Below are 20,400 nucleotides of genomic sequence, written 5' to 3'. Positions count from 1 at the left end.
TGGCAGGAAGAACTTTATACAGTGGGGAAAAAGAGAACCAGTCAGAGCTGCTAGCAAGAAGAGGTAATGCCTCTAAGTTCAGTATGGCAGCGAGCTCAGCCGCCTTGCACGACTCGCACCCAACTGTCTTCCAGAACTCGTGAAGGGGCAGGTTTTCCATCGCCTGCTCTGGAAGGTGCATTGGGTTATAGTCCACAGTAATTAGTGTCACCAGTTATCTGGTGCTACAGTTACTGGCAGGACATGAGAATTTGCCCCTATGAATATGATACTTGAGGCATTTTCAGTGAATGTGATGGGAGAGCCCTGAGAGGCACCACTACGGGAACCAGAGACTGCGGATGAGCAAGGAGAACACTGCATTTTGCGAGCTTATCCTTGGGCAGGAAGTTTTCACCCTCACTTATTGGATTAAAGTGCAAGCGTCTTGTTGCAGCAATGCAAATGTTGCACTGCATATACAATTTTCAGTCAGAAAACACTCTCTGACACTTAAGATTTATGTAGTTTTTTTCCCCATACATGCTTTGCAAGCGCACCTGACAATTGTATTTTAAAGTCTTTCTGGCTTCACATAGTATTTTCCCATTTGTGTTACAAATTTCTAAAAAAAACCCTAAAATTTAGTTTGGCTCTATAAATAAGAATTATATCAAAGAATTTCTAGCATATTTTGTAGAACAGGATTTTATTCTTCTCTCTGTGGGCAGCACTTTCATTAATTGCTTGGCAGATACCTGTGCATTTCTTGCTTCTTACCTCCCAAGGTGGGGCAGTGCTAAAGCTGCAAGGCAGATGTCATCAGCTAACAGGAGCTGTACAGAGTTATGCTTGAGAAAAGCACATGTATATGCTTAAAAAGGAAACAGGCCTGGTGTGTTGGACTTTTTCCACACACATTTTTCAGATGGTACCCAATTCTACAGTTGCTTGGGATGAAAGCTACACTGCAAGCAGCAAAAGCAGTACCACATGTTTGTATTTTGTGCCCTTTCTCATGATCTCACCTGCTGGTTGTACTTCTTGCCTCTTCTTTCTGACAGGGAATGGACCTCCAGCTGCCTCAGAGTGAAATCAAACGGGTGGGAAAGAGCAGCTCTGCAGCTCGCGCGCTCGCTGCCCAACCTGAGCAACGACGATGCTGACACCTGAGCAGCACAAACAGAGGTAGAAGGAACATGAGAAACCTCTCACATACTGACACGCAACAAGAATTTTCTGTATTTTTTTCCCCCTCGAAAAAGGTATGTTATGGTGTAATTTCTTAAAGAAGCCAGACAAATAAATGTTCAAACCAGGACATTCTTGCTACCTGAATTTCCTGCGTGACTATAGTTTGAAGCAAATTCTGTAGCGTTGGTGGCAGGTAACATACACCCCTTGAAATAACTGCCTACATTTTAATCTAAATAGTTAGGTTTACTACTTCTAAAGTAAAAGTTGGAATTTTAACACTTTGTAAACAGAAAATGTTTAAGGAATTCAGATTCTTTTTATAGATAAATTTATGTTTCTCTGGGATAACATTTTATGGACTACCTATTCTTTTATTCAGAAAAGAATAAAATTTCACCAGCCTTCATACTTCTGCATTTCAGACTTCTACTTAAAGTAGGCACCATTTGTTGCAAGTCAGTGAGCTCCCCAATTTGACTGCATTTCTAAATAATTTTAACCAAAGCTTTCCTAAGTCTACCTGCATTTTTGTTATATTTTAAAATAATAATGCTTGCTTACTTCTAGAAAAGGAAAAGTTTATCTGTTACACCACTTTTATACAAAAGGAGTCATTTTACTGACAAAGAAGATAAAGAGAAAAAAAAAAGACAACAGAACTGATTAAATCAGTAATGCAGCAATGCTGCAAGTGCTCAGCACGGTGGGTGGCACTTTTGCACGTGGGAGGGAACAGCAGCCAGAAGTTCTTCATCTGTGTCAAGCTCAAAGTAGTATCAGTGTGGGAAATTCAAAATCCTGCTGTGACCTCCTTACAACTTGTTCCTTTGTCTTAGATTTTTTTTTGCCCTGGTTTAAGCCTGACTTTATGCTGTTCTTTCCATCTATTCTCAAAGGAGAGCCTCTCACAGGGTTGGGGATGTCCATAATTCAGTGCTTTGTACCATATGTATTTAATTGCATTTGGTTACACAGCAGCATGTGGGGTTACTGCATGGAAAATACTATGACATTAATAATAATACCTCGACCAAGGATACACACTGCTTATCTTCCACTGTCATTATATCCTATACATCCCAGACAGAAGAGTTTGGCTCCTGTTTTATTCCTGGACTTGCCTAATGCCTTTCATTCATTATTTGTAAGAAAAGAAAAGAAAAGAAAAAAAAAAGAGAGAAAGAAAGCAAGCACACACCATTTGCTAGTTCCTGTAATCCTCCTGACACATGTATCCCCTGAGCTGCGGCACCTACCCGGTCCTTGTTGTTCCAAACAAGAGTTAGGTCATCCTGGTGACTCTGTGCCGAGTGCTCCACATACATGTCGAGCCTGGCATGCCAAGGGAAAGGGATGGAGAGAGGATGGAAAAGCTCCACTGGAAGGAAAGAGGAAGGTAAGGATGACTGCTCATTCTCTGTTGAAGGAAAGGCATGATTGAAGCAAGGAAGATCTGCTAAGGACTGGTCTGATACCTTTCCAATGTACCTTTTAAAATCAGATTTATGTGATTTTGTTTATTTTACAGTCTGCTCTCAACACTTGCAAAAGACTTCAGAAACCTACCATTAACTTTATGGCCTCCAGTTAGCTTTGGGAACGACCCAGTGTAAGTGCCCGTCACCTTCACCTCTTTGCCATCCCAGAGGGCAACGTGTCTCAGCACGCAGCTTCCATTATTTTTTTGGTAAACTGTCATGAACATGAGCTGCCTTGGCAGACTTTTTAACTGAAAAGAAAAAAGGGAAACACATTAAATCCTAAGCTGGCTAGAAGTTTGACACCTAAATGTTAAAAGTTACTGAGCACTCCAAGGGTTCTGCCTACAGGAATGTGTTTGCAAGGGTGTACTACGATATCCGAAGCCCACCCACAGCACTGAGCGATCACTGATGTGGGATACGCAGCCATGCATTCCCTTTGCCTTCATTCCTAGTCATCTCCTCGCATAACAAGCGCAGAAGACAGAGTTTCTTTTTACAATGTTTGGTTTCACTTATTACATATTTTACTTCTGTAGCTTACTGAATAATATCCTCCTTACGACATCAACAGCATCAGCATTAAAGAATAAATCCAGTAGATAAGTAAACAATAATACACATGGCTACCTCTTTCCTTCCTTATTTGTAGAAAGAAAAAAACGTGTGGCAACTGCATCATAAAGTTTGGCAGTAGCTCTGCTTGTACTATTTCCTATATATTTATATATCTAATGTATGGATGGATATTATGTATCCAGTGTCTATGGAGCGCACAAAAGTTCAACATTGCTGGACACCCAACTAATCAACATGCAAAAAGTTTGCTCCTGCCTCTGGAGAAATCAAGGGCAAAACATTCAATAGGCAGCTGGAGCTGGGCTTGACCTTCAGGGTTTGTCAGCACTGCGATACCTGTGTCCCTTCAGAAACAGGACAGTCACAGCCTGACTGCTGCCATTGGGGCTGCCGGTACCAACCTGAGGTATTGTGTGTATCATTTCAACGACGTTAGTATAGTTAGTCCCAAAGAAACTCAGCTTAGCTGTAAAATTGAAATCTTTATTTTCCATCCTGAAGAAGAGCTTGCCGTCTGCTTCACTCACATCATAATTTACCTTTAAAAGTTTACATTTAGTTAAAAATGAGAGAGGGGGAGACAGAGAGAGAGAGAGGGAGGGGTGGGGATGAGAAAATTATTGTCATTGCGTTTTTGTTTTTTGTATTTTTGCTGTAATGTATCATACTCTTCTCCACAGTGGCCAGTGAGAGGACCAGGGGTAACGGGTACAAGCTGAAACCCAGGCAGTTCCATCTCCATGTGAGGAAGAACTTCCTTCCTGTGAGGGTGCCAGAGTCCTGGCACAGGCTGCCCAGAGAGGCTGTGGAGGCTCCTTCTCTGGAGATCTTCAAACCCGCCTGGATGCCGCCCTGTGCCCAGTGCTCTGGGTGTCCCTGCTGGAGCAGGGGGTGGGACTGGATGATCCCTAGAAGTCCCTTCCAGCCTCAACCCTTCAGTGATTCTGTGGTTTTCAGGACCTAAGAGAGATCTGCTTTATCATTTTCCTTACGCCCTTTGTAGTAGGCAGAGCCATGAAGCAGTCTACACTGAGTGAGGAGCACAAGAAATGTGTGTTTTGTGTATGTGAGCACTTACTGCAGGACTAACAGTTCTGTGTGGGCCTGACAAGAGACGTGTCCATCTTGCTCACCCTCACCCAACCTTGTTTGACCTCCTGCTCCACTGCACAAAACCAAGACCCAGAACTGTCTTCTACCCAATCTCTCTTATCACAGTAGTTAGAATAATTAAACACAACAATGAGTCAAACAGATCTTGTTTCTACTGTAGATGCAAGAGGCAATTAGAACAACTCCCCTGCAAAAGCTTCTGAATGTTGGTGATTTTGGAAAGCACCAACATCCCCACCAGCACCACCACAGTCAGACACTAGTACTAGATAAACTGCAGCTCAGCTACCACATCTGAGGCTAATGGGTAGCTATAGATGTGATGGTTAAGTTGCACACAGTTACCTTGCAAGAAAGTTCTGCTGCACTGGGGAAGTACTGTAGTAAGAAAGGAAGGTTCTGGAAGGCTTTGAAGATCAGTTCTTCACTAAAGGGAAGAAACACATTGTTTGTTCATCAGTGTTCCAGAAACTCTGCCCTCACTGGCTGCACAAGTTCAGCTGAGCAGCCCTCAAGCCTAGGACAAGGTCTGGCCTTACAAAGAGCAGTCCCTGCCGCTGAGCCGGCTGAGGCTGTTTGGTGCCCACGCGCAAAGGCCATGGAGCCTTTGGAGCAGCGCTACCTCTGACGGCGCTGGGAACCCTGCCCACGCGCTCCCGGGACAACACGTGGCACACGAGCTCACAAGTTACTTTGACCAGCACAGTGGACACATCTGCTTCTTTAAAGCGAGGCTTATACATTGGAATCTCTGACTGCAAGTATTGCAATGGTTTCCACATTTAGAATTTACTTGGAATGCTCTGTAACAATTACTAGGCATTTTAACAGAAGATCAAAGAATTTTCAGTGCTACAATCTTTTTTGCTGTGGCTTATTTAGGAGATATTCTTTCAGAGATCTCTTTCAGGGCTCTATGTCAGAAAACACTTCACCTCTAAAACACCTCCAAAAGCCTACAATTTTCTGTATATGCCATATAAAATCTTTCTGTTTGGACATCTATTCTGTGCAGGCGGGCAGAAGGCCAAGCATGCCCCAAACTCCAGGTGCAGGAGGGGAGGCTCTCACAGCCTTGCCTGAAGCGGACGGACCCTGTGATGGGACCGTGCATTTCAGCAAGGATTTATTATCCCACTCACCAGTGCTTTGGCAAAAAGAACAATAACTCCCATTGAATCCCAGCAGCCTAATGACATTTGTTCAATGCCCAAAAAGACCCTCTTACCCTTGCTGATCATTTTTCCTATTGATGGCTATGAAAAAGCTTGTGTTTTGTTTACTCGTCAGCCCCAGAGCTCCCATAATTTCATTTTCAGTCATCACTTCATGAATTGCCATCTGCGGAGAGGAAAAACATTACAGGCCATAGCTTCTACCCAGCATCTCGGTTAACTGGAGTCTAATTACTTACCAAAAAGTACCATCTTGACTGGAGTTCATCTTCCAGACAGACAGGCTTCATAGGTGCCTTCTAGACTTAATCCACATCAACAGATGTCCCCCCTTTTCTTTTTCTGTGTGTTTCCACAGACACCATTTATATGGTTGTCAAATATGAGCCATACTGTCAATGTGCCCTTGGCCAGTTTAAGTCTAGAGCCCCTAGAGTCTTCTCCACTAAATTAAGAAGCTATTTAATGTCCTATCTTCTTTTTGCATGCTGTATTGAAAAATCACCTTTTCTCTGCCCTTTTTTTTTTTCCCCTCCAGAAAACAGATTGAGCTCCAGAAATCTTCTAGCATTTTCACAGCTGCTGGCTCATCAGGTTTCATCCTGACACTGCTACACAAACCCTCTCGGAGGGTGAACATCCTCTTCCACCTGGGCATCAACACGTGCTGTGTTTACCAAAGTCAGAGAGAACAGTGGTCTTAAGACCCATGAATATGTTGGTACCCTGCACATCATCTTTAGTCTCCTTTCCTCATTGGAACATTTGGAGGATAAAAGGACATTTCACTAAAGATGAAGGTAGGAGGAGCAGGGTTATATGTATTATTTTCTAATAAAATGCTGACATTAAATGTTAATTTTAAACACAGCCACGTAATATGCAGGCTTCATAGTGCTGTATCTTTTGACAAGTCTGTTTTTATGCTTGTATACTAGCTATAAACCCTCTTATTTCAAGAAAAGATGGTATTTCTCCCAAGGGATGAAAAGGCACAGACTTTGTTGACCTCCTTTCACAGTTTGGGAATACAAATTATTTCTGTTTATTAATTGTATGCATTGAGCGTCACTGGAGCAGAAGTTCAGGCATCTATTTTACAAATAGTTTAACCAAGACATGAAGGAAAAGAATTGTCTACCAAAAGTGCTTTCTACTTTACTAGCAACCTGTACCAGGCCATCAGAAGTCACAGTAAATGAGTTCCTTCCTGAAATGATTAACCATGAAAAAACAGGGATTTCAGATACTTCCTGACTATGCTTGGAAACAAACCATTAGCTGTATACTTAAGTTAAAGATTCAGATCCCCTCCCATCTACACTTGTGTAAAGCTGGTGTAATTTCCCTGGATCCTAACAGACTTATTGCATATTGTAATTCAGCTGACTCCTATAACTGAAGCACAGCAAAAAATCCATGGTTTATTACCTTAAGGAAGAAGGGTAGTCCCAGATGACTGAGAAGTGGTACTGAATGCTTCACCTCTGCCATGAATTCAAATGCACCATACAGTCCAAAGTCTGTGTCAACAGCCATAGTCAAAGTTATATCCTTGTCATCATACTGGACTTCACAGATGGTCTTGGCTTTGTTTTCTAAACAACAATGACAAAACGATGTCATTTGGAATTTAAATTTACACTGGAATTCACATACAGTTTCTTAGTACATGCAGCTGAATATCCTGGCATCACCTAATTTTACGAGGCATTGTATCACATAAAATATTTTCTGGAATAAAAAAAGTGATGCAACCTAACTAATAATACAGGCAGTTTAAGAACGACAGCTTTATTCACAGACAACAAAAATTGTTCCTTTTTAGGTAGTATCAGCAAATCTTAGTGAATCGGTTTGTAGATGTTAAAGGAACAGCCAAAACATCCTCACAGAGCTATTATATGACAGGAACTCCAAAGAATAGCTTGTACTTACCTAATTTTCGCAAGCTCAGGTTCAGACTGACTGCCTTGGGGTAGCCAGAGGCCTGCAAAGTCTCACTGTTGTGAGCACTTTGGCAGAAAATATCCATTTGGTGATCAACATGGTAAGAGTTTATAATGTACAGGACTGATGTTTCTCCAGCTGCAATGAGCATACGTCTTTCTTGAGTAGTGTTTCTTCCTTGAAAACACACATCTATCTAGAACGGCACATGCATTAACAAAAATATCTTAGCCTTTCATTATTCAAGCATGACTTTCTAATATCAAATCCATTCAAATGAGTGAATTTCAAATTGCTTTAGTCTTACTGATTTAAGTCAAATTCTCATTAGGTTCATTTCCCTCACCAAAAAAAACCCTATATATGGTTATATAAAGGATCTTTGATCCATGCACGCTGCTAATATTTACTGAAGCTATTTCTATACTTTCCTGAAGACAACATTTAAGTTCCCATTTAAGAACACAGTAACAATATTCCAGTTCCTGATACAATTAACTGAAACTATATTTCTAGAGGAGTCACAATACCCATGTAACGTGCTGCACTAGCACCGATCAGAATGTAATGGCTTTGTTCAGAAATAAGCCAATTAATAAATTCTTACTATTTTAGTAGATAATATTTAACCCATTCACAGTTTCTAAATACCTGGAGAAAATCTCATCTTTCAGTGTGTACCGTACACAATGGTTGTCCTCATTCAAACCATGGGCTGTTACACTATAACGGACAGTATATATATATTTTTTTAATAAAATTAATACCTGCAAAGATGGTGGCACTCTGGCTTGTAGCAACCATGGCCAAGTGTGCTGAAAATTCAGAGTTATGTCTGTAGTTGTTTCAGACTCCTGGATTTGTCCTTCAAGAACCATGAGGTAACTACCATAGTGCTCTTTAATACTAAAGCGCTTGATCGCTTTCAGATCCAAGGCAGCCTATGTGATACAATGATAATTTGTGAAAAAGCATCTTTGTAAAAAGTAAAGTTCTTGCGATTCGGGCTTCCTTCTTTGGTTTGGGCAGTTCCAGCTCAAATGAAGGTCCAGTGAAAACTTGCCTTGTTTCATTTTGTAACATAACACAATCACAGACACAGGAGAGAACTCCCACTTTTTTAAGTCTGTCCTGTGATTTGATGCAAGTTGGCATACCGCAAATGAAAATTTGCAAAGGATGCCAAAGTTCAAAACAGAATGAGTAAAATCCTATTTCTTTGACAACGAGACAACAATTCAACAATTACCCCCACACAACAAGTGCTTACAAAGTTACATCTACAACCTCCACTCGTTGCCATTCAACTTCTGCAGTTTCCACTTTCATAATGACTTGATTCCAGACTGGATGCCCATCTCCTCTGCCATCGTTTGATGACTTACCTGCAACTCGATCCTGTCTTCTATTTGCAAAGTCTTCAATGCTTCTATGTTGTGAGTAAGCCTGTAGTTAAGGGACACACCATCCAACTTCTGGACAAAACTCAGTTCTTCGGTAATCTATATAGTTCAAATAAAATACGACAAAACTTAACAGTGACGCAGCTCTCATTGCAGTTAATCAGAAAAGTGGCAATTACTGTTTCTGTCCTACTGAATAAAAAAACTTCAAAAATGTGACTATCCAAAGTTAGTTCCTCACCACACTATGAACCCTAACAGGGAGCATGCTGCTCTAACTGAAGATACTTGGAAGAGACAGGTTGGATACAATTTACAAATGGGAATCACACATCATTTTTGGTATCAAATTTGTTGTTAGAAGGGATTATGCAGCAGGAGTGACTGGAAAATACACGGGAGTTGGTATTCAGTAGTCTGCCAGCCCAACACTCAGTGGAGCCAAAATAAGTCAATTTCTAACCATACTGTGTACCATATTGGGTCCATGACTTCATTCAATTTCTTCTACAGCTTCAGGCCATTAATAAATTAGCCTCCTGATGGATTCCCACAGTGAAGACACTTCTTCAGTGGTCTCATGCTATTCTGCACTCAGCATGTGCACAGAGCATACAATACAGTCGTGGGCCTTAGGTTTCCTTTAGCTAAGGCATTTAAAAGCAAACCAGCACCTGCACAAACAGTTTCTGCAAGGGCCTCGTGCACAGTTATTCCAAATGGAAGAGCAGCAGTTTCCAACCCACTAGCTCACTCTAACCTCTCTTCCACATCTCACTAATACAGAGGAGACACATACCTGCTTGTTGTTCACAGAGAACTGGATAAATCTTTTATAGAGGCTCCCGTTCCTTTCTGATGTTACATCAACTAACGTCCTTGCAGGAATGCCCATGTCAGTAGCTCCTTGAATGTTATGGGTTAGCAGTGCATCCAGCTCCTGTCTTCCCTGTTAGTATTTCACAAGACATACAACAAGGTGTGTGGAGAGCCCCAAGCTTGCAGCCATACACAGTTCAAACAGAAACTCAGCAAATTCACCTGCCTTCATTAAACCTAATTAACTAAAATGTAAAATAACTAAATTAAATGCATTTAAATCCAATTGCACTGAATTTAGCAGAGTTACATAAGGAGAAAAAAAAGCAGAGAGAAATCAAGCATAGGGCTGACAGACTACAAAGTATATCTTTTCGGCTAAAAGAAGGAAAGGTGCAGCCATCTCTTTCTGGTGGTAATGAACTCCTGCTAGCTGTTTGGTGTTTGTTTGTTTTTCCTACAGCACACAAATACCCAGAAGTTACCAGCTGTGGCAAGCAAGTGAATACTCCATAGGAAGGAGCTGCTTCTGTGTGTGCTTCTCCCTCCTGCACTGCTGAGAAGAGAAGCAGGTTTGTAACTGTCAGCAAAGAAAGAGTCTGGCAGCCTTTGCCACGGTGGTGTCTTACTGAAGAAACAAAGCAGGGCGTCAGCTAACCACTGCCCCTGAGTTTGCCCTGTAAATCACTGTGTAAATCACAACCTTTTTTTCTTTATGGCCACTGCTATACAAGTTTATGTGACTAAACTAGATTATATAGACACTGGATTATATAGACAAGATCTGTAGTATATCTGGAATGAGATTAACATTCCTGCTTTTGCATGTCATATTATATTTACTATACAACATAATAAACATCAAATAGGACAAAATTTAAAAAAAAAATGCACACAAAAAATATAACCAGAAAATGATTCAGGAAGTGCCACAGGTTGTATCCTGCTCTCCTATACATCTGCTTTACAGTCAAATTCTCAAAGATCTATATTTTACTCTGGCATTTATTACTAAAGCTTGTCTATTTGTTCCCAATAAAACAGCTTACAATATGTCACCTGGCACTTCATACATTCATTTTAATGACCTGTAATATGAATACGAAACCTTACCTCAGTGGCTTTCAGTATAAGGAGCCCTTGCAATTTATTTTCATCAACAATCATCAATGTCTGTGAATCTAGGTTCATTTTATCCATCAAAACATAGCCTGAACCATCAATTTTTAATGGTGCTCCAAGATCCTGTAAAAATGGAAAGGCAAACAAAACACTTCTACATTTACCCACAAATATGTTATATATATGAAATTTTGCATTCCTAATTAGTAGGTGCAATAGCACCTGGCATAAAACTATTATCTCAGGCAGCATGTCCACACAGTGTTTCAGAAGTCTTCAGATTTTCTAGAAGTTTATACATTTCTTTCTCTTTTGCATTTTAAAGATGTCTGCCATATCTTTGATCTACTTGCCAGCACAAATAGGAGTGAACAACTGGCTCCAAATATAAGGTGGATCATAAATAGAAGAGATTGCTTTTCTAAGACCTGAATCTGCTACCATTGCAATAATCAGACTATTTTCTTTTGATTTCAGTATGTGCAACAGAAAGATCCCAGTTATAGAATTAGATGTAGTAAGTCAAGAATACAGAAAAAAGATTCTTTCAAATACCTGAATTGTTTGGCATTTGTTTTCTATAAACATCTTCCATTGAAGCTTCTTTTCAGAGTAAAAGTGCCCATTCATTTGAAGTTCACAAGCACCGGAATTCAGCCCTATGTCCATGTGATATTTTGACTCTTTTTGCACTGTGACAGACAGTTTGTTTTCCCTTGGGATTTCTTTCAGCTGAGGAAATTCATGCCTGAATTGAACTTCCAGGGTCATCTTTGGCTTGCACTCTGCTTGTACTTCGAGATGGGCAGCCTTGCCGTCTGCTTCAAGGACGCACAGAAACCCTGCTTGGCAGATGTCTTTCTGAATATATCCTGTGAGCTGTGACTGAGCTGGAATACCGAGATTCTATCAAGATATATATAAAAAAATCCTTTAGATTACACACACAGGTTTAAAAGAGAGGGTTTTTTTTTCTCCTTTTAGCACATGAAAAATGAGACTTTGTGTTACATCCACAAACAGAAAGACTGCAGTCACAGCACTGCCATTTATTTCCTTCCCAAAAGTCAGGTGGCAATTTTGGCTCAATAGTATTTGAGGGAAGATTTTAGGACTAGCCCACCAAATCTACAACCTCTTTACCTACAAGAACTTTTATATTTACAATGTAATGGCAAAAAAATGGCAAAAATTATTGAACATGTCTGCTCTAGTCAGACCACACCAATGTACACCAATGTTTTCCTAATGCAAACAAGCGGCAAAAAATTTAAAACTAATCTCAGTCCATACAGAACTTCCATGAATCACAAGATCCACAGTGTCTGTTCTAAGTCATACGTATGTAGAGTGACTGTTAAACCCCAAACATTGTTATTTTAACTAAATCCCCATAAGACCTTCATTTCATCCCAAACCCTTCTTTAAAGGCCTTAAATACTTACCTGCAGAAGCTGACACTCTGTTTCCATTTCCAGGGCCCATTCAGCTTTGCTCTGAATATAGAAATCTCCCCTAGCCTTAAGGCTGCACCGGCCAGTCTGCAGCAACAAAATGCTTTCAGTGCTGGCATCTGTGGCTGCAGAGAACTGCACAGAGTTTTCATGAGGCAGCCCCAGCTCCTCCAGCCAGGGAACCGAATGCTTTAGCAGCCCTTGCACTGTGTATTCATGCTCACAGGAAGTGTCTAGCTGCATATCAGCTGTTTTGCCATCACACTGGAGGACCATCAACAAGCCAGCGTTGCAGATGTTCTGTTTGAATGAGCCCTCAAAGGCTACTGCATGAGGCAGTCCCACCATCTGCAACAGAAAGGATTATATTATTCAAAGTACATAAGGTAAGGCATTTTTTTTTCCTAATTTGTTTTGAACTAATGATAAAGCTTTTCTTCTTTCTGAAACCAAGAATGATCCCAAAAATAAATACTATAGAGAAAAAAAAAAAAAGCCTTTTAATGAAAACATTAAGTTCATAACCCCCAAGGAAATCCCTAAAGTTTTGCACAAAAGGATTCACTTTTCATTATATTTTAGGACCAAAGTTTACTTTATTAAAAAAGCTGAGATTAAGCAACTATTGTATTGTATGTACATGCAACTCTGTTACTCCAACTTTGCATTTTTAAGTATAATATCTTTGCAAATATTTGACTTGTTGCTCTGGCAGAACTGCTTTAATAACTACAACTGTCCTCCTCATAAAGGAAAGCATCAGGACAGAGTCCTCTGTGACTCACAGTGATATAAAATACAAAGACTACGACACCACACATCTAGACTCTTACCTCTAGACTGCCACACTCGTTTTGAAGAGTAAGGATCCATTCTGCATGTGTTTCATTGCTTGCCAGGCTCACTTCTCCATCTGCTGTTAAACTGCAGTGCCCAAGGACAACGTCGAGGTTGCCTTTAGACTTGTCGTCACTCCTCACGGCTGTCACCCTCACTTTGTTCTCTCTGGCAACTCCCAGAGACTGAAGCTGAGGCAGGGAATGCCTGAAGGCAAGCTCCAAACTGGGCTGGGTGTTGAAGGTGGCATGGAGTTGCAGGCAGGCAAACATCTCATTTAAAGAAACGCGTCCAAAAAAGCCAACAGTAGAGTTGCTGGTAAACATTGACCCATTCAGGGAAACTTTTGCTGGCGTCTATAAAATTACAGAGAAAACACATTTGGTATCCACCTTACATCTGCATAATTGCCTACAGGAATGGAGAGGAGGGCCCAAGGTCTTCTTTTAGAGTTCTATAACAAAAATAACAGTTTCCCCCTGAACTGTTAGACAATTAATGAGAAAGCAACTGCTATTGCTTTTATTAACACTTTTGATTTTACTATACATAAAAATAGCACGTGAGAATGAACTGAATTTCTCACAGACTTCAGTAGGAGTGACCAGATTTATGTAGATTGGACCCACATTACATGAGAAAACTGGAATCTGTGTTTTTTTGCCACTGCAATGTATATGGAAACTGCAGTCAGTGGCATTGCTGCTAATCTAATGACAAACAGCAATCTTCTCATGTCACTCACAGGAAATATGTTTTTAATACATTCCTAAGAAAATGTCAGATTAGCTTTGCTACATGTTTTGTACTTGGTGCAGAGTTGTGCACTAAGGATGTAGATCTGTATCACCCAAATACAGGTTTAGTTTAAAGTTCAGATTCAAAGTAAAAATTACACTGTTTGATGATGAAACTAAATGCTGTCTCCCTCATGGATCTGTCTAGTTCTTGATGAACAAGCAATCTGATCCACTTGAATTTGGAGATATTAACGGAAAGGAAATATCTGAAATTCTGCAACACAACTTCCTGCAAATTCAGTGTCATTTCTACATCTGTGACACTTTTCAGTACTGAGATTCCTTTGGTGGTAATTAGGAGAGTATGTTGTTAATAGCAAAGTTTAAGAACGAAGTCAGTACCTCAGAATGATGATTTGCAATGTCTCCATTGCAAAGGCCAGAAAGTTTTTTGTAGATGGCTTCTCCACTGCAAGCAACCTGTTGGCACATCAGCATAGCACATTCAGAACATGGAGAAAATTAGAAGGGGCAAAAATACAAAGTAACAAACTAAATGGCTTCTCTCAAGAGAAAGAGCAGGAAAATATTAAAGCATAGCTTTTTGATTAAAGTTCAGAAATCAGTCTCAAAAAGATAAAATGTTTAATGGATCTGAGGCTAAATTATGTCTCTAATCTTACATTATTATCCCAAATATTACCAGGAAAGACAACAAAAAGAGTATCTTCAAACAGTAGGAAACTGTCACTTGCTGAACAGATTTTGATGCTCTGGCTTTTGATTTTGGCATGAGACAGTGGTATTGCCTGTGTTTAACCTGGAAAATACCACTGTCGCAAGCAGATTGCTCAGTGGTTTAAAAGGCATCAGCTGTGCCCTGTGTTGCAGTCTGCAATGGCTCTTGGCTGTACAAAAACTACTGCCATTATTCTCCCTTCTCCATTTCACACCACTGCATCCACACAGGGCTACCATGCTCCACCTGCGAGCCCCACTTCAGCAAGGTGGAAAGGGACTGGACGCTGTCGTGGCTGGACAAGCACCCTTTTAGATACACGGCATGAAACTGCAGGGTGTGTATGTTTTGTTAGCTGCTGCATTTTGCTTATCAATAAAGAGCAGGTTTTCAAGCAGTTTCTAGGCTTTCTTGTGCCGGTCTTGCTTGGGAAAAAGTCTCTCTCTTCTGATCTCCTATCTTGCACTCAAGATGCTGATTTGAACAACTGAGAATGAACAGCAGAAAGTGACATCAAATACAGCATGTAACAGGGTTTCTGCTAACCTGGATGGTCTGTGGAAAAATGTTCATCAGTATTCCCACATCATGAAGAAGCAAAAGGGAAATGTCCATTGCATTGGAAGTAGTTTTCTTCTCTATTTTGACTTTGAATTGTTCCTTTTCCACTATGATTGTTATTTCTGCAGCAATCCCTTTGCTGAAATTCTGAATATAAAAGAAACCATACAAGGGAAACCATACAAATGACAACATCCCAGTTATGGTTAGTAAAGGCAGCAAATGTTTCAGTAAGTAAAGGCAGTGCTGGAACCTGACAGTCTGTGTCACAGCAGCTGCCCTGGTAAGCACAAATTCCTCAATGCAGCTTCATTTCAAAGACAGATCGTTCTATCATGATGGACCTTCTGAACGCTCTGTACCCACACTGGACTAGCAGATACGATCCATGATGTTCCTGTGCTTTGAGATATCCGAAGGGAGAGCCGTATTAAACATTCCTTGGCTATTTAGCAGACATGGTGGATAATATTGTAACTAGAAAAAGAAGTATAAGCAGCAATGCAGTTCCTAGACTCATGGACACATATGCTCATCCACTTCCCAATTATAAAGGAAAAATAGAACTGGACGAGACTACCATCCCTAAGTGGTAAGGCACTTCACTTAAATCTGAACTGACTGTACTATCTTGGTCTAGATTCAGTTCCAAGACTTCAGACAACTGGTACACAATCTGTGTGACTAGAAGCCATGAAGACACCTTCCACTGGGAAGACACAGCAATTTAGCACATCTCAAAAATGCAGCCACTTTAGGAGTGAAGTGAATCCTGTGGTTAACAGCACACAGAAATAACCTAAAGTGATTAGAAATGGTTCTACTAGAAATTAAACAATCACAGGCAGAACTTTTCTTACCTGGTAATAGCCAGCAGCTGCCACAATAAAGGGGATCCCAAGGTTCTTTATCTTGGAGATGTTGTGCTGTAATCTCACAGACAGCTGGGATTTAGGAGGCTCTGCAGACAGCCTCTGACCTTCCAGCACAGCAGTAATCCTTTCACTGCCACTCTGTAGGGCTATCACAACAGTGTGATTTGCTATGACATGGTTGCATACGGCAGTGAGAATGCCTTCCAAGGGCAATCCTAACAACAGGGAAGGAAGCAACATCAGCACAACTGATACTGCTGGGCTGTCACTGTCTGTAAAATACATAAAAGCTAAATTACAGATTAGAGAGAGAGAGTTTTTATCACTTTTCATAATAGCAGACAGTACTATCTGCTGTGTATTTATAGGAAGCAAGAACATTACCTACCATATGCAAACCTTTAAATGATTGTTAAATTAAAGCATGATACGTACCTTGGAAGTCCAAGTCCCATATCCACTCTACTGTACTTTCTTAATGATATTAAAGTGAATGTTGCTGAAGTTAAGACCAGACCACTTTTAGTCCTGCAAATGCAACTTCCACAGGTCTGCACCCCTTTAGACAAATTCACCTCTAGACTGTTACACTGTATGTCAAACACAGAGCTTTTTCATACCTGTATTTTTTAAAGAGCTGATATTATGTGTGAAATTCCCACTGATCCTGATGCATTCCTGACTCATGACACTGGAAAAATCTACAGAAAGGGCTTCATCATCCACCAGGAAACTAACGAAGCCCCTTTTGATCTCTTCACTCAGCTCCAGGTGTCCTTTCAGTTGTGTCTCCATGGGCATTGCCTGGCTGCCATTCTGGAACACAGCCCAAGTGATATTGTGTACGCTGGAATTGCCAAACACATTTCTGCTCCTGAGATGTAGTCCATACAGCGCTCTGTTGATCATCACATTGATACTACCTGTAACAGACAGAAACGATTACTGCAGAGAGCCCTTTGGGATGAAAATGACCAGGATGTAATGAGCAACATACAAATTAATCATTAATTTAGTATCGTGGAGAAGCAAATGCATTTCCACTGATTATAGTAGAGAATTTAGCGTAATCCAGATAGAAAAATGGGTTATTATTAAGAGAACAGCTTCTCTACTAGCAGAAATGCCTGTGTTGAGAAAAAATTACACAGGAATACATAGCATTTACGGCAGCTGTTTCTTTTCATTCACAAAAGAAGTCCTGGCCTGTAGGCCCAAACAAGTACAATGCACTTTCTTCTAAAGGCAAGTTTACAGAGGGATTATGACCTTCCACAAAGGCTCCTTGCATTGCTCCAGGACAAATAATTCCTCTGGAGCTCTGCAGTGACACCCCCTACTCCATGGAGCCATTTGCAAGGGCGAGATCCGTGACGCTGCTGCCCCTCTGCATTTCAAAGGCTGTCACAGAAAAAAAAAGACATCCACTACCTATTCACAGTGCATTCCTTACAGAAGGGCACGGAAAATGAACTGTTGATCAGTCAAGTGAAGACACATTTCAGTAAGCTACAATTTTCACTGCAGGTGTGTCTTCTATTTGTTAGCATTGTTCATTAAGGGAAATAATGAGTGTCTTTTTTTTTTCCTAAAATAATACATAAATTTCCTTGGATAGCTGCAGAACTGGCAATAAAGCATAATAAAGAAAATAAAAAAAATACCATCATGTATGTTGCTTTTGCGCTTCAGCAATCCATTCAGAGCAAGCAGCTGAGGTACAGCCTTTAATTCAGTAAACGTGTGCTGGACTTTTCCATTTACGGACAAGACAAGACCAACTTTCTGCTCCCTAGTTCCCATGAAATCCACATGTAGCCTGTTTTCATTACGCTTTAGCTCAGAAGATATCAAAATTCTAAAAAGACAGACAAAAAAAAAACCAGTAAAGTCATCTTAGTACTGCTGAATTCATGTTAGTCTATCTGGCAACCTGTAGTAAAACCATCCCATTTGTTTGACAATATTCAGTGTATATCCTGTATTTCAACAAAAGAGAAGTAGATTTTACAAGAGATCAGTACAGGAGATTGAAGAGGAGACTTGTGCTTAAATGGTCTAACAGCCTAGCACACATAGCTGAGAACCCCAAGAAAAACATCTGTGCCTCACTGCTTCTGCCCATACTGCACCCAGAGTAGTTTCTAGGGTGATTCTGCCTGAGGGCTTCTGTTTGGATGGTTCTTCTGCACCTGTTGCCCTGCCTTGTTAGCCAGAAACTGGATGTCAGAGATCACGGATGCACTCCAATGATTTCTATATATGGAACAGCTAAGGGAAACACCTCTGGAGATCGTCCAGCCCAAACCCCCTGCTCAAAGCAGGGTCAGCGAGAGTGAATTATGATAGACCGTCTGGTCAGGCTTCAAATATCTACAAGAATGGAAACTTCATAACCTTTTTGGACAATCTGTTCTACAGTTAGACAACCCTTACAGTAAAAGGGTTCTATTTTTTTATGTTTAAACAGAATTTCTTGTATTTCACTTTGTGACCATGTGTCTCCTTTGCTGGAGGCATTTGTATTACAGAATTGTGAGAACAAAGTCTACAAAGTGGAAAATTCCATTTATATGACAAGACTTTAAAATGTTATATAACAGTGAAGATTTAGTACATTAATTTAAAGTGTGTATTTTGAAAGTACAATAAGGGTTTTCTAAACTAAATATAGCAGATCCAATTCTCCTCTCACATCTGTTAACCAAGACTGATTTCTCTACCTCGACGGAAACATTTTGCCCCTTAACTGGAACTGCATTGACTCTGGTTCTGTCAAGATTGCATGATGGAAGAAAGCGCTCACTCCGACAGCTCTGGCATTCCTCTTCGTTTCATGGGTCACATCAACCTCCAGCACCAGCATGTCCCTTCCACTGGAATAAAGGTAAAGAGATCCATTGAGGTTGCTCTCACCATAAATCTTCAGGGCTGCTTGGACCTACACACAGAGAAAATAAGCACAGGACATTAAGAATCTGGAATCATAATGCAAACAGTGAAACATAAGTTTGAGGACTTAGATAAAGATGGGCTTGGGGAGGCTCTCATATTCCTTTAAGAAATTACTAAAAATAAAATTGATCTTTTTTTTTTTTTTTGGTCTCAGACAGGATCTCTTTTCCTGGCTGCTTGTGGATCATTCATGTACTATGCTCCTAAAAATAACTTTCTTGAATAAATATTGTCAAACTTAGTTTCCCCAGTTTTCACAAGTAGGCTCCCAGTTCTGCTACAAAAAGGCTGGCTTTGGCAGAGCTGTTTGAAGCCACTGGCTTGGACCACAACTCGGAGTAGCACAATTGCAATTTCTCTATCAAAAACCAGCAGTCTGGAGGCTGCAGCCACCAGGCCTAGTGCTTGCTGAACAGCAAGTGTTGTCCCAGACCCAGTACAGGGCCACACTGCCTTTGGCTTGCGCTTTCTATCCCCACTCCCCAGGGGATGCTCTGGGCTTTCTCTCTCTTCATCCTAACCACAGTGCTCAGAATTACCTCAAATAGTTCTAGTGGCCAACAGGCCTCCCAGAACCTGTTATCCCAGGACCTTTCAGCTGAACTGAAAAAAAAAAACATTGCTGCAATATATGTAAAACTGCTAAAATGGAAAAACTATACTGCATTTCAAGTACAATTTTACCCAAATCTCAGAGATTTTTTTCCAAAGTTTTCTTAATTTCAGCCAAAACACAAGCCACCTATTCCCATTGCACACAGCCATCTACCCAGAACAAGCTCCATCCATAAAAAGTTAATGGCCATCCTAACAATTTTGGCCTCTCCACTATGGCTCACTGGATTCCCTACAAGCATTAGGGACAACTTTACAGCATATACACATACGCACATTTGTTCCCCCAACTTGCAGGTGGTTCCACAGTAATTTACAGTACAAAGTTTCAGGCTGAAATGAGTGCCAAATGCATACAGCAAGCAAGAGACATAACATGGATCTTTAGGAATGGAGTTTTTGTAATGGTTCTCCAAACGAGATAGAACTCCAACCCTAATGGACAGTGAGTGAGCTGCAGAAGTCACAAGTCTGTGTAACGTGACTGCTAGAATCAGGGAACTGACCTGTGAGGAATCGTTCTTGTTGATTATGGCCTTTACATTCACAGCGTAGTCAAAGTCTTCTGGTTTGGTTTGTCTAGAAAACAGCTCCCCACTTAGGGCTACTGCTTGTGGAAATTCGAGCTATTGACAAAGCAAAATGTAGAAAAAATAACTGCATTCACATCAGTTGCTTCATGTTATTTGCTGTCTGAACTTTTAGCATAAAGTGAGTAACATTTAGAAACAAACATGGATAAAAGTTTACACAAGTCACTGCTGAGAGTATGAAAACAAAGGATTAGTGTTTTACTTACAAAGGTA

At 40.6% G+C, this 20,400-nt stretch overlaps 1 protein-coding gene across 1 annotated transcript in view; it reads right to left on the bottom strand.

Annotated features, from left to right (window-relative positions):
* APOLTP (apolipoprotein lipid transfer particle homolog) overlaps positions 1–20,400 on the bottom strand; it is a 76,894-nt gene that overhangs the window by 14,148 nt on the left and 42,346 nt on the right. Inside the window, exons 35-56 of the mRNA XM_088524604.1 lie at positions 20,101–20,220; positions 18,748–18,965; positions 17,689–17,882; positions 16,645–16,947; positions 16,010–16,239; positions 15,135–15,296; positions 14,252–14,329; positions 13,106–13,465; positions 12,264–12,620; positions 11,374–11,724; positions 10,810–10,941; positions 9,677–9,826; positions 8,860–8,976; positions 8,242–8,415; positions 7,463–7,670; positions 6,956–7,122; positions 5,578–5,690; positions 4,695–4,776; positions 3,638–3,775; positions 2,743–2,905; positions 2,433–2,554; positions 1,008–1,148 (exon numbers count right to left, since the gene is read on the bottom strand). Coding sequence (XP_088380730.1) covers positions 1,008–1,148; positions 2,433–2,554; positions 2,743–2,905; positions 3,638–3,775; positions 4,695–4,776; positions 5,578–5,690; positions 6,956–7,122; positions 7,463–7,670; positions 8,242–8,415; positions 8,860–8,976; positions 9,677–9,826; positions 10,810–10,941; positions 11,374–11,724; positions 12,264–12,620; positions 13,106–13,465; positions 14,252–14,329; positions 15,135–15,296; positions 16,010–16,239; positions 16,645–16,947; positions 17,689–17,882; positions 18,748–18,965; positions 20,101–20,220 — 4,080 coding nt within the window. The remainder of the gene's footprint in view (positions 1–1,007; positions 1,149–2,432; positions 2,555–2,742; positions 2,906–3,637; positions 3,776–4,694; positions 4,777–5,577; positions 5,691–6,955; positions 7,123–7,462; positions 7,671–8,241; positions 8,416–8,859; positions 8,977–9,676; positions 9,827–10,809; positions 10,942–11,373; positions 11,725–12,263; positions 12,621–13,105; positions 13,466–14,251; positions 14,330–15,134; positions 15,297–16,009; positions 16,240–16,644; positions 16,948–17,688; positions 17,883–18,747; positions 18,966–20,100; positions 20,221–20,400) is intronic.

Source organism: Tinamus guttatus, unplaced genomic scaffold (genome assembly GCF_059628265.1).
Source record: "Tinamus guttatus ecotype Peru unplaced genomic scaffold, ASM5962826v1 Tinamus_guttatus_pri_ptg000212l, whole genome shotgun sequence".
Taxonomy (NCBI): Eukaryota; Metazoa; Chordata; class Aves; order Tinamiformes; family Tinamidae; genus Tinamus; species Tinamus guttatus.
The sequence above is the reverse complement of the archived record's forward strand: the minus strand, read 5'-3'. Positions and strand labels throughout refer to the sequence as shown.